The 13227-nt window shown below is 40.2% G+C and overlaps 1 protein-coding gene across 2 annotated transcripts; it reads left to right on the top strand.

The window, feature by feature from the left end:
- The first annotated feature begins 445 nt into the window (after positions 1-445).
- On the top strand, positions 446-2386 carry LOC144703874 (uncharacterized). Of its 2 annotated transcripts, none has more exons than XM_078576154.1 (5): positions 446-598; positions 696-824; positions 1292-1362; positions 1988-2053; positions 2129-2386. In XM_078576154.1, the coding sequence occupies exons 1-5, from the start codon at positions 544-546 to the stop codon at positions 2321-2323; spliced, it is 516 nt and encodes a 171-aa protein (XP_078432280.1). In that variant the 5' UTR covers positions 446-543; the 3' UTR covers positions 2324-2386. The 2 variants fall into 2 exon arrangements, with proteins under 2 accessions (XP_078432280.1, XP_078432279.1); XM_078576153.1 differs by having other exon boundaries at positions 696-827.
- The last annotated feature ends 10841 nt before the right edge of the window (positions 2387-13227 follow it).

Raw genomic sequence — 13227 nt, 5'->3', positions numbered from 1 at the left:
CCAACAAGCACGAAGATGGCACCTGCTCCATACATCACCAACTTTGAGGGACCATAACGAGCTGCTCAGGCCTGAGAAATCCTCCACGGCAAATCACAGCATTACCATTGTATCTTTTTGTTTTGAGTGATGGGCGTGGGCGAGCACGATCCGTGTATAATTTCTGCTCGCTCCATGTCTATAAACTCTTACAAACACTAAACCCTTACATATATAAACCCCTTGGGTGGTGTCCAGGGCACGGCTAGATCGGTCTACGAGCACAACCCTTGGGTTGGTCATACCCGTCACGTGACTTTGCCGATAATTAAAAAAAATCTATACCCAAAACCCTACCTTACCCCCCCACCTCAAATTATTACAAATCAACCCACCTACTTTCCTGGGCTTTGTGGGCCTTATTGGGCTTCAAATCAACCCCTCCTTAAACCTACGCTGACCCCTCTCGCGCCAATTTTCAGGGTTTTCTTCTAAAATTCTACTGCCGCCGCTCTCTCTATCTCTCTCTTTCTCTTCGCTACGGCCGCGCAGAAAGATAGAAGAATGGAAGAACCCAGCAAGGATTTGCTACAGATGGAGAAGATCCCTGATGTTCTTGGTGCGTGATTTTCATTTCATGATTATTTCTAAATATTTTCATCTCCTATACGTTTTTCGGGTCGAATTTATGTCTGACTGCCTTTTTTCTATATCAGAATCCAGTCTCCTCGTCTGTAAAGGGGGAGATGCAGAGGCCGATGAAGGTAGGAGGAAAACCAGACGACAGAAGAAAGAGTCTCGCAGCGAAGAAACTCTACGTACCGTTCCCGCCATCTCTTCCAGCGGTGGTATTACCCTCTGTTCTTAAAGTTAATACATTTTGCTCATAGTTGATTTTTAATTCCTTTTTCGAGGTATTAAAAGTTCATTAAAAATCTGCGGATTAGAAAATATTGGCCTTGTGTTTAGATTATAATCTCTTTCAACGGGTAAGCGTTACGACATCAGATTTGAGGTAGAGCTGATTTCGGCCGTAAGAATCGTAATTTAATCATTATTCTCTGTTCGTGAAGTTTATCTGTCCATGGATATCTGCCTTTAATTCCATTATCGTCGGAGTAAAATGCAATTATAGATCTCAAATTAGAAAATATCAGAAATTTATCTGTCCGTTGGTAACCGTTTTTTCTTCAACTCTGGGTTGTGCTAATTTCGGCCGTCAAAATCGTTTTTTTATTTTATTTTAAGGCTTTATCTAATGGCGGAAGTAGTCACTGTACTTTCATTTGACTGTGAATTGATTGAGTTGCAGTTCTTGGAAGAGTTAAGAACTTTCTCGGAGCAATGGCAGAGGCCAATGAGAAGCTCCAGAATGCTGTTCAGGTTCATCTCCTTCTAATCTATTCATTCATTTAAAAGTTTCATGTAAAATTGTAATGGTTTATCTGCTTATTTTAAGTGGATTGAACGGGAATGCGAATGAACTTTTCTACTGATTTTTCTAGGGTTTCTTCCCTTGCTCCTGGGCAGCGGGCTGCTCCCGTCGCCATGCCTTCTCTCTCTCTCTTCTCTAACCTTCAAAGTCAAATAATTTTTCATCCCATACAATGCATTAACAAACATGAAATTCATTAAATCACTATCCATTTCTCTCTGGATGGTATGATGAGCTGAAGATGTAGAACTGTCACCTATTATTTGGTTATAATTTGCGGCGAAAGTTCCATCAGTCCTATGTCATCTGGGTGGTGCAGAACAATTTTTTTGCCCCAGAACGCTTTCACCGATCTGTCTTCATAAGCGCACTTTAATCATCGACACCATCGACTGGTGTTGAGGATGAAGGAATTTTTATAAATTGTCGGACTTGTGACGATGTCATTGACGTCGTTATGGACAAAACTTCCATCACTCATGAAAGATATTGTCATTGACACACATCATTGTGGCCTGTACGTGCCGAGCATGGCGAGAGGATTACGAAAATGATGTGTATACTAATTTTCAGGAATCTTGCAGTGAGGATTACAACATTGAGGTGCTGAGAGGAAACGAAAATGAGTACATTGAACTGGTAAATCCGCAGGGAATTTATCTGGAACTGTTCTTTCTTATTAAAGGTCAAGGATTCATCTAGTCTTCTCTCCAGGATCTGCTGTTGGGTCTGACAGATCTTCATACACCGGAAGCCGTGGCGGCAGCTGAGGCCGCCGCAAGAGGTGGTCGGTGCGTACCCTCTACCCTTGCCGAGGAGGGCTCTTCGAGCTCTGACGAAGAAGACAGCAATGAAGAGGATAACCCAGGCAGAGTGGAGAAGCGTCCGAAAATTACGGTGCTTGATTGATAAACTAACCAATTTTGGTCTCTTTCTCTCTCCTTTGCTGAGCAAGTCCAGTTATTTTCCCTCTCTCTCTTGTTTTCTTTCTTTCTCTGGCTATTTGTTCTTCTCTCGTTATATCTTTCTGTCTCACCCGTTGTCATTCCCTCTCTCTCTTCATGTCATTCCTTTCTCCTTATATTTTTCTGGCATCTCTTCTGCTTTATTACTCCTTTTCTCTCCTGCCTCTTCCTTTCTTTCTCTTCCATGTTTTCCTCTCTTCTGCAATACTAATACTTCCCTCTCTTTCTACTTCTCTCTCTCTCTATTTCTCCTCTTACCTATTTATGTTCCCTGCCTTCCTGCCGTTTCTCTCTCTTACTCCTTGTTGGTTCTGTGTTCTCTCTACCCTCTTCATTCCACAATTCTACTCTTCAAATTCATTGTTGATAATATTGTGACATTATTATGTCTACATAGTCTAGTTTTTAATTTAAACCAAAGGCTTTTGCGTTGACAGCCTGGACATAATGCTTTTAGTTATAATGTGGCCCAATGGATTTTTTGTATTTAACTGTAAATGACTTATTTATTCAAGTTCTTAATACATTTTGACCTGTGATTGTTGGGCCTTGGGCAGATCTATGGATTTCTACTTTTGGGCTTCTTAAGATAGTTTTAATGCAAGTCCAACAGGAAGGGCTTTTTGAGTTCTTTACCTAGACCTAATTTTAGAAATTCTGCTCTTTTCCACATCCAAATTTTGAGATTAAACAATTCTTAGAGGGTCACAAGCCAGTACCAAGGCCCCGCTAGGATGAAGTAAATGGTATCCATTTATATGATTTGATGATTCACAAAACATCACGGAACCAGTGGCCTTTCAAGTCATTAGGCTTTGTAATGTAATGATTATGAAAGAATGGTGCTTGATTACTTGATACTGATCAACCTCACTTACATTTATGCGAATTAAGATATAAAATTCTATTATTTAAGTTTAACAGCAAGAAGACTAAACTTGAATAAGAGATTTTAATGTCTTAATTCACTTGAGAAAAATATGATTTTACAAAATGGTAAGTTAAAGTTACTGAATAGAGAAATTTGACTTCAAATCATTGCTTATGGTCAGATTTTTGTTGGGAGGAGATTGTTGATGAGCGAGGGATGGAGTCTGACTGAAAACTGAAAAATGGCAATTAAAGGTCTTTTAATCACTGGAAAGTCAAGAATGTCGGAACAATGAGAAATTATTACTTTAGAGGTTAATCCACTACTCTAACCACTTTCCTAGCAAAATCAGGGTTCAAAATTGATCATGAATCAGTTGGCACTCAAACATCAGCCTTGAGTACTCAAATCATAATTGGGTCTTGCTTTGACAAAATTTTGTAGCACTCAAAATCATAGCTGGTGAGAAATTTAATTCCGAATTAGACCTACCTATCTCATCTTTTCAATGAACAGAAATACATGCAGTGTCTCTCAATAACTTTTCACAAGGTCTGCATGAATCGAAGTCTGCCACCCTACAAATAAGAGAGATTAATATAAATTCTGATAAATACAAATGAGGCTTCTCATCTGATTCCTATCTAATAACCATGCTTTGAGCAGTCACATATGATGTGGGCTAATAATTTGAGGTCACATAACCCCACCATCCTAAAATAGGGTAGATTTAACAACACTCAGGTCAACTTGACTGCACCTAGATGTTTCTTAGAATACAGGTTGACTCAGTCTGGCCTAAGTCAACTCAGCCAATTTTTCACCTGGGGGGTCAGACTGATCAGCCTGTTATTGTGTGAAGAAAACATGATAAACAGATCCAAAAAAATCATTTCTGAAAATAAGTACAACCAAATTTGGGGAAAATTCTTATAAATCTAGGGAATTCCCACTATGATTTCTGGAACTCATTTGGTGCATAGTATTTTCTATTCACTCGTCTTAAATAATGTAATTTTTTTAACAAATCTTGAATAATACAAGTATTTAAGAATTAAATAATACCATAGATTATTAAATATCTCATATACCAAAGAGGATGACAAGTCAGATGCAAAGGCATGATATGTATGCAAACTATTGTTATGCTGAACTAAAATGGTCTTCGTGTCGTGGATTTCTATACTTTGGATTTTCATAGTTTCATAATATAAATGGCATTAGGAATAGATTTGATAATGCAAAATAGTATTTTTCTCCACAAAATAATACATAATATTTGAATACCTTTATTTTTATAAAATTATGCTCCTTATATTACTCATATTTGAGACACTAGATTTCAGATAAGTAAAAATTGATCCCATAATTAATTATGGCCTTGGCTAAGCTAAGTTTTTTTTGTATAGTGATTACTTATGTTCCTTAATAAGTGTTAAGGATGGACATAGAAAAAATATATCCCAAAATAAATTTTGGGTTCTAGGGCCTTGATCTGGATGAAAACTTAGAGTGATTCTCAACGGAAGATTGAAACATAATTGTAATGGCATCAACAAAATAGTAAATCAAACCACATGCGCATGGATCACATCTGTGATTCCTTGGATCCTCGAGTGAGACGAATCGAGGTGATCATGTGTGCAGCCTCTAGGTGTATCCGTGTGATCTTCAGCACATTGAATCCTCTACTTCACCTAGACTAGCTTCGCTCACACTTCGACATTATTGTTACGTTGTCCCCATCACATTAGGTACATAAAGGAGCTAAGGGGAGAAGGGACAAGAAGGGGAAGATCATTGAAAAGTCTGGCCTGTGTGAATTTTGTTCATTTCCCTTATTTATACTAACTAGGTGTTTTTCAATAAAAAACCCCAAACATTAAATATATCTTCTGATGTCCAAAATGCTATTTGCATGCGACCCTCTCTGCCATTGTATCAGTCTAGATAACAACTCTAATGGCCTAATAACCTTTATTGGCCTTCCAAAATAATAAAAAATATTATCATATAGATTATTTAATAATGGATCAATTTCACCCAATCGATAGGTTGAGTCTCAACCGCGTGGGGTGCTAAGCAACACCTCATGCTTTAAGAGATACAAAGCATGTGTACTGACTCACTCATCAAACATTTTGGTAGACAGTATTTCTGTATGTATAGTCCCTCATCTTCTAGATGCTCCTAGGGTGACTTAGGGTATGATCAACTATCAAACCCTAATCGGTCATCCAAGTTAGTAATGATGCGTTCATAAATCCTTATATGACTCTTATATGATATTTCACTGCATAAGCCAAGGACTTCATTGTATTGTCTTCCTTCAGCTATATCGTCTTATGCAGAGGGCAAAAAATCCCATATTGACCATGATAAGTCCAAATTTAAGGAGTTTTATGTCGTTGTTTTGATTCAGACTTAGCCAACAATATTTATGAAAATTTCCACTTAAATACTCTATAATTAATATAGGGCAAGTAAGGGGTCAATCCACGGAGAGGCAGAAATTTAATTTCAGAATTCTTTCTCAAGCTTGGGATGAAGAAAATGATTTTAAACGTGAAAAATACTATATTTTTTTTTAGATTAAGAGATGTTTCTAGATTTGTTGGTAATTTTCAGAATTCCCTATGTTTTTAATTAAGCCAAAGTACAAGGAGAAACACAAAATTCAAATTTCTAAACTAATTTTTCTATTTTATCTTAGCAAATTAATCAGAAATGAATATTTTTAGAATTTGCTGGGATTAATTCACATAAAACACACAACTATTAGCATTAAAAATGAGAAATAGAGATTTTTTTTGAAATGTTTTAGGTGTTAAAATGACTTTAAATAGCTTATATTAATTTTCTAGATTTTTTTCAAAAATTTTCGGATTTTTTTAACGTAGAAAACAATTTTTTCCGATTTTGTAATTAATTTTAAATATGAAAATTGTGAAATTTACATACTCCGGCGATCGCCAGAGCGGCGGCGACGGCGGCGGCGGAGCGGCGGTGGCAGCGGCGGCGGCGGAGCGGCAGAATGGGCCGGCGGGCCTGGATTGGCCCGTAGAGGGCTGGCCTCCTTAGTCGGTCAGCCCACTAAGGTTAGCCCAATTTGGCTAAGTCAAGACTTAGCCAAATTGGGCTTAAGCTTATTGGGCTTAACCCAATGGCCAGGACTTAGCCGAATTTGGCTAAGTCCTGCACCGGACAACCCTGTGCCCTGCGGTCTTGTGCGCTGGCTGCGCGCGGACCGGCGGGCAGAGGGCGGTCTCTGCCGCACAGGCACTACACGGCGCCGCACGGCACCGCACGATGGCGGCTAGAGGACAAAAAATAAGTGCTTTGAGAGGATAAGAAATGATATTTCAATGCAATTTTTTTTGGGATTCGAAGTAGGGAATGCAGGAGGATCTAGAGAGATAAAGGGAGAAATTTTATAGTGAGAGAAAAATGTTTCTAGAGAGATAAAAGGTCGAAATAAGAGGATAGAGAGAGAAAATGAAGAGATAGAGAGAGAAAATGAAGAGATAGTGTAGAGAGAGTTTGAGAGGGAATTTGAAGGTGTAGATGAAGGAGATTTTTTTTGAAATTTTGTGGTGATGAACTGTGGATATGGATGGACGTCTAGAGAGAGAAATAAAAGATTCTAGAGAGATAAAGGGCCGAAATGAGGAGATAGAGAGAGAAAATTAAGAGAGAGTGTAGAAGGAGTTTGAGATAGAATTTGGATGAGCAAATGAAGAAGATTTTTTATGAAATTTTTAGGGGAGTAACTATGGATATAGATGAAGGTCTAGTGAGAGAAAAAAATTATTTTAGAGAGATAAAGTGGAGAAAATTAGTGTTTAGAGTGAGAAAGTGATGGATTTTAAGGGTAAATGGATGGGAAATGATGGAGAAGGTAGAAATCTAAGATCCTAAAGCCTCAATGCAAGTTTACTGAGCCCTCAATGCTTCCTCTCAAGTATGTATCCTTATATTTCGCCAGGATCAGGCATTTTTCAATGCAAACAAGAGACGAGATTAAGAGAAAACTTCAATAAACTTACATTAAGCAGGTTGAACAACCTGGATTCTGAAAAATGCCTTGTCCTGCTGGCCAGCCACTTGCTAGAGCACGTCCAGAATGAGGGAAAATGAGGGAGAAAAAGTCTATTTATACATTGTGAGAATTACTAAAATATCCCTTTGGGCATTATCTATTCTCTTTTCTTGCCATTTTGCCTCTTTTTCTCCATGGGTTGAGAGCTTTGCCTTGTAATTTCCAGTTTGTTTCTTTTGTAATGTGTTTGCAGGCCCAATATGTAGGTCAGGTTGTGGTCCAAGCCCCTCTGGTCTCTCCTTTAAAATCCCACAATTTTGTTTCATCATTTGCAACCCATTTTGATAATCACTAAGCTCCCAAAATCCTCCAATTTTTCTCATAATGATATCTTCTAATTCCTGTAAATTTCTGTACATTTGGAACTATAAAATACTCGTCAGAAATAAAACTGATTGACTTCATAGAAGTCAATGAAGTTAGTGAAAAATAATCATAATGTGCAAAAGTTGGAATTATTAGCTAATGCATAAATATTTGGTTAATTCAAACAATAACATGATAAATTATAAATTAATAATACTAAAAACATCTAAATTTTATGCAAATATAGGTTCATTTATCATGTTATCAGACCACTAAATTGTTTTTATGAATGTCTTGATGCACCCAAACTAAGATTGCTTAGGATCCCTATATTAGAGACTCATAGTTCATAGTTAAGGTACAACTGTTTATCCACAAAACATATTTGGTGTTTCAGGCCTAAGAATCACTTGCACAACCGTGACTTGAATATTTTTAATTGATAGTTCGGTATAATACCACTTGGGGATTTGTACAGATCAATTGAGTGAACTTTTTTTTACTAAAGAGCACCCGTTGTCTTTCCTAAGTGTCTCTACATTAATGGCTATAGGACCGGCCATAATCATCATATGATTGAGGGTGTATATTGTTATTCTATATGGATACTTTGATGTCATTCTTGAATATCGTTCAAATAGGAATTTTTAGAACACAAGCTCAAAGACGAGTGGTCTTTGTATTATGATTTCATCATAATTAACTAAATCTGATTATGTATTCATGGACTTCATTATAAGTCCATGCACTATCACACATGCACTATCAATTAACACGAAACGATATATGGAATGTGTGGTTGACTTTCCAACCAAATGTATTTCCATCATCAGGTCCCTAAGTACCTTTGGGGCAAAGTAGTGCTTACTTATGTTCCTCAGACAAACAGAATATGTTCAAAGGGACTTCTCTATCAGCATCCATTGGAACTTCTTTCTAAGGCGTACAAACAGGTTGATCTGAGGAAGGGATTAAAGCCCCAAGTTTTTAATTATGTGGCCTATGTCGGTGTCCACAGTCAAGCGAGAGCTAAATTTGACCCGAGGGCCATTAAATGGGCCATGGTTGGATACTCCATATCTCATAAGGGAAGCTAATGTTTTGATCCTCCATCTGGGATTTTTTTAATAACAATATACGTCACTTTTAATGAGATGGAATTTTTTTTTCAGAACAACAACTCAAAGGCACTTGAAGATAACAAAAAACTGTCAAGGCAGTCCTTATCAAGTGTTGAGATGGGGACCTCAACCAAGCACAAATGCATCAAAAGAAAGTGTGCTATCTAGAGAAGTGAATGTGGACATGGCGAAGCCTGGACACAACCAACCTGTACATGTTGAATCTCCATCCGTTCAATAAGACGAAAAAGGAGTTGAAGATAGTCAGAAGGTTGATGATGATCACTAGGAGTCTCAACCTGAGCCTTAGGAATGTGTAGGTAATTCAAACTCCAGACATATCAGACTTATTGGCGTATAGCCTTACAAAAAAGTGTAAGGAGTTGTAAACAAAGGACAACCTGTCTGGCGTCCAATCATCTAGCTCAATATCCGATTGTCACCTCAGTATCGAGCTTTCCTCATGAACCTTATGGATGTGGTCATTCCACGGTCCGTAGAGGAGGCCATGTCTATGAAGCAATGTAAAGAGGCCATGTATCTGGAGATGAAGGCCTTGAGAGACAACCATACATGGGATTTGGTATGTCCAACATGTAAAAAGGTAGTGGGGTTTAAATGGGTGTTCCCACCAAAGTATTATTCAGATGGAACACTAGAAAGGTTTAAAGGACGTCTGGTTGCAAAAGGCTTTACTCAATTGTTTGGTATAGACTACTTTGAGACATTTGCACTTGTGGCAAAGTTAAGTACAATCAGAATATTAATTGAACTTGTAGCTCACTTCACTTGGGAGATATACTAATATGATGTCAAGAATGGATTTCTACACGGCGAGTTTGATGGAGTATATATGTCTCATCCTCTTGGTTACAACCTATCAAAAGGTAGGAAAGTGGTATGTAAACTAAAGAAGGCCTTATATGGACTCAACCAATCACCTCACGCTTTGTTTACGATGCTTACAAGATCTATGAAGCAACTCAAATACCTCCAAAGTAATGGGGACCATACCGTGTTCTTTAAACATGGAACATATGAGAAATTGACTGTGTTATTGGTCAATGTGGCAGAGAATTAGAGAATGGGAAACTTCCTATCTCAAGAATTTGCTATTAAGTCAATTTGGAAATTTGCATTATTTTCTCAGAATTTTAGGTTGCCCATTCCAAGGAGGGAATCTTTCTTTCTTTTACATCGCAAGTACATACTTGACTTGTTGAAGGAGACTGGAATGATTGCCTGTAAACCAGCACCAAATTTTTGTAGACCCCAATATGAAGCTGGGAAAGGGAGAGGAAAGCGCATTAGTTAATCAAGAGTCGTATCAAAGACTTATTTGGAGAATGATTTATCTTAATCACACTTGCCCAGATATCACCTTTGTTGTGGGATTGCTGAGTCAGCATATGAATGAGCCAAGGGACATTCATCTTCAAGCAGCTCACTGAGTCTTGGCATACCTAAAGAAAATTGTGGGACAAGGCCTCCTATTTTGCCAAACTGGTGATGTATCAGTGAACATCTATACGAATGCAGACTTTTCAAGGTCAGTTGTGGACCGAAGATCCACTTTCGGATGTTGTTCTTTCATTGGAGATAGTTTGGTAAAGTGGCAGAGTCAGAATGATGTAGGACGACTAGGAAATGGACGACTAGGGAAATGGAGAAATGACAAGACGGATGGAACGCAATGGATGGATTGGATAGGGAGGGATAAACAGATCACAGAAATCCACGCGGTCGATTTCAGAGTTTAAAACCGATGAAATACTGGTGGTGCAGCTCCGATCCTGGTCGAGGACGGGAGTACTGTCTTCACCCACCGCGATGGTGCCGAAGCACCAAATTCAATATCCAAATTCGCGTCACGGAAGAAACTCTCGAAATAGAATTGTTGGAAAATCCAAATCAAATCAAATCTGGCGGCGGTGTAGACTTCTCTCCGAATACTAGACGAAGAACACGACGATACCAAAGATTTCAGGTGTACCTCGGCACCGTAGTGCTTGAAGAGGCTGCGGGGAATTCTGAGCATGGCAAAATTGGGCGAATCCGGGCGTTGAGTGGCCCACTGGACGAGGAAGAGTCTGGGCGTTCCGGGCATTGAACGGCCCTGGTAGTGAGTTGATGTCGTTGTCGCAGAGTCAGGCGTTGAACGCCCTAGGCGCGCGTAGGGTGTGTGGAGCGCATGGAGCGCGCAGAGCAGTGCGCGTGGGTGCTGAGCACGCGGAGCGCCGATGCGCGCACGGAGAGCGCAAAAGGCGTGCAGCGCACCCAGAGCGCGCGGAGCACGCGCGGCTTGAAGCTTCGGACGGCGTCGATGACGACCGGCGTTGATGGCACAAGCATGTGCGGCGCTAGCTGGCAGCCTAGGGTGCTCTGGGCGGTGGCAGCCTAGGGCGGTGGCCTAGGGCTGCCTTGGGCGGCAGCCTGGGGCGGCCTAGGGCGGCGACCTTGGGCTGTCTTGGGCGACAACCTGGGGCGGCCTGGGCTAGCAGCCTTGGGCTGCCTTGGGTGGCAGCCTGGGGCGGCCTAGGGTGGCGGCCTTGGGCTGCCTTGGGTGGTAGCCTGTGGCGGCCTGGGGTGGCAGCCTTGGGCTGCCCTAGGGTAACCCAAGGAGGCCGAGAGAGAGAGAGGGAGAGAATGAAGGGAGGGGAGAGACGAACGGGAGGGTGGCGGGCAACGACGACAATGGCGGAGCGGCGGCGGCGGCTGTCGGAGCGGAGATGAGATAGGGGAGGCATGGCAGTCCTCCAAGAAGAGTTAAACAAACTCAATTCCTGAATAATGACTGCTTAACTGTTTCTTGAAACAATGGCCTATACATATAGGCCTTGGAGGAAAGAGAAAATGTGACTTAACGATTAGAAATTAAAGACGAGAAATTAAAGACGAGGGGCGTGCGACGTGTCACACCAAGGGGCAGTTGTGGATCTGTCGTTGGCGACGTGTCATGATGCGTGAATGTGCGTGCGTGCATGGAGATGTGCGTGATGCCGGAGTGTTGACTTTGTTCGATGACGGTTGCGGCTTGTTCGTGGCAGAGGCGTTGACTTCGGTTGACTTTGGCAACGCGTTTGGTGTCGATGTGTGGGCGTCCATGCCACCTATACGGACGTATCAGTGAACATTTATACGGATGCAGACTTTTCAAGGTCAGTTGTGGACCGAAGATCCACTTTCGGGTGTTGTTCTTTCATTGGAGATAGTTTGGTAAAGTGGCAGAGTAAGAAACAAGTTTTTTCAAGGTCAAGTGCAGAATCAAAACTTAGAGCACTTGCCCAAGGTATTTGTGAAGGCCTGCGGATTAGAGGAATCCTAACAAAGTTGAGAATAAAGTAATCAGACTCTAATTGAGTTCATTGCGATAATAAGTCAGCAATTGCCATCGTTAACAATCCAGTCCAGCATGAGAAAACAAAGCATATTGAGAGAGACATGCAGTTTGTAAAATAAAAGGCCGAGGCTGGCATCATTACTATTTCCTTAGTTGGATATGCCGATCAGGTAGCAGATATCTTCACTAAGGGCCTACCAGGATCAGAAGTAAACAGGCAAGTGCCCAAGCCAGCATGGCTAATATATATACCCAACTTGCGAGGTGGGGGGGGGGGGGGAGGGGGGTAGCCGAAGTCATTTAGTTATGTCTATATATGCTTCTTTAACTTTTTTTTTGTTATATACTTGTGAAGCATCCTTTGGTAAGCCCACTATCCATGAGGCTACTAAAGGTTTGTTATTATGCCAGACCCATCAACAATAAAACCCATGTTTATACATGCCACGATGAGTCAGTTAAGGATGTTTTTTTCATTTATGTTTTGTTAAGACCCCTAGCGATCAAGTGCTAATAGAAAGTGAGAAGGAGAGACAACATGATTAAACATGGATCCTGACTGATAACCATCAACGACAAGATAAAACAGAACATCAAAAGCCCGAAATGGCCTGAGCAGAGATATTATGCAGATTTTGAGGCCTCTAGAATATATGAGGAGATACTGTGTGGCCCAATAATATTTTGATAAGATAAAACATAAGATATGAACCTATGAAAAGGTGTAGTAGAGATAATCTATAGATTCTGGTAGAAGAAGACTATGCTAGAGAATTTTGGCGAAGGAAAAATCTGTTAGAGAATTTGGGTCTCTAGGCATTTTTTTGCAAATTTTGTCAGCTTCTAGAAGAATGCCCATCTTGGCTGCCCACATGGTAATGGGCTACATAAATTTCTAAGCCTGGTATTCTCACTTAGGCATTCTCAATTTCTTCATATTTTTGCGTATCTTTTATATATTATGTACACCATCTAAAATAAATATATGTTTTTCACAAGTAAAATAAATCATAATTTTATACTCCAAACCATGCTGATGAGTTGATTCAAGCCAGAAGAAGGAATATTTCAGGATCAAGGTATCTTGAAAGATCATCTTAATTGATCATGA

Source organism: Wolffia australiana, chromosome 5 (assembly GCF_029677425.1).
Source record: "Wolffia australiana isolate 7733 chromosome 5, ASM2967742v1".
Classification (NCBI taxonomy): domain Eukaryota; kingdom Viridiplantae; phylum Streptophyta; class Magnoliopsida; order Alismatales; family Araceae; genus Wolffia; species Wolffia australiana.
This window is presented reverse-complemented; position numbering and strand designations above follow the sequence as displayed.

What these genes read in the sequence shown, in the direction of transcription:
- LOC144703874 (XM_078576153.1), top strand. Translation starts at nt 544, where the DNA reads ATGGAAGAACCCAGCAAGGATTTGCTACAGATGGAGAAGATCCCTGAT. An exon ending in GAAGATCCCTGATGTTCTTG is followed by an intron (nt 599 to 695) that starts GTGCGTGATTTT and finishes TTTCTATATCAG; the next exon opens with AATCCAGTCTCCTCGTCTGT. An exon ending in AAAATGAGTACATTGAACTG is followed by an intron (nt 2,054 to 2,128) that starts GTAAATCCGCAG and finishes TCTTCTCTCCAG; the next exon opens with GATCTGCTGTTGGGTCTGAC.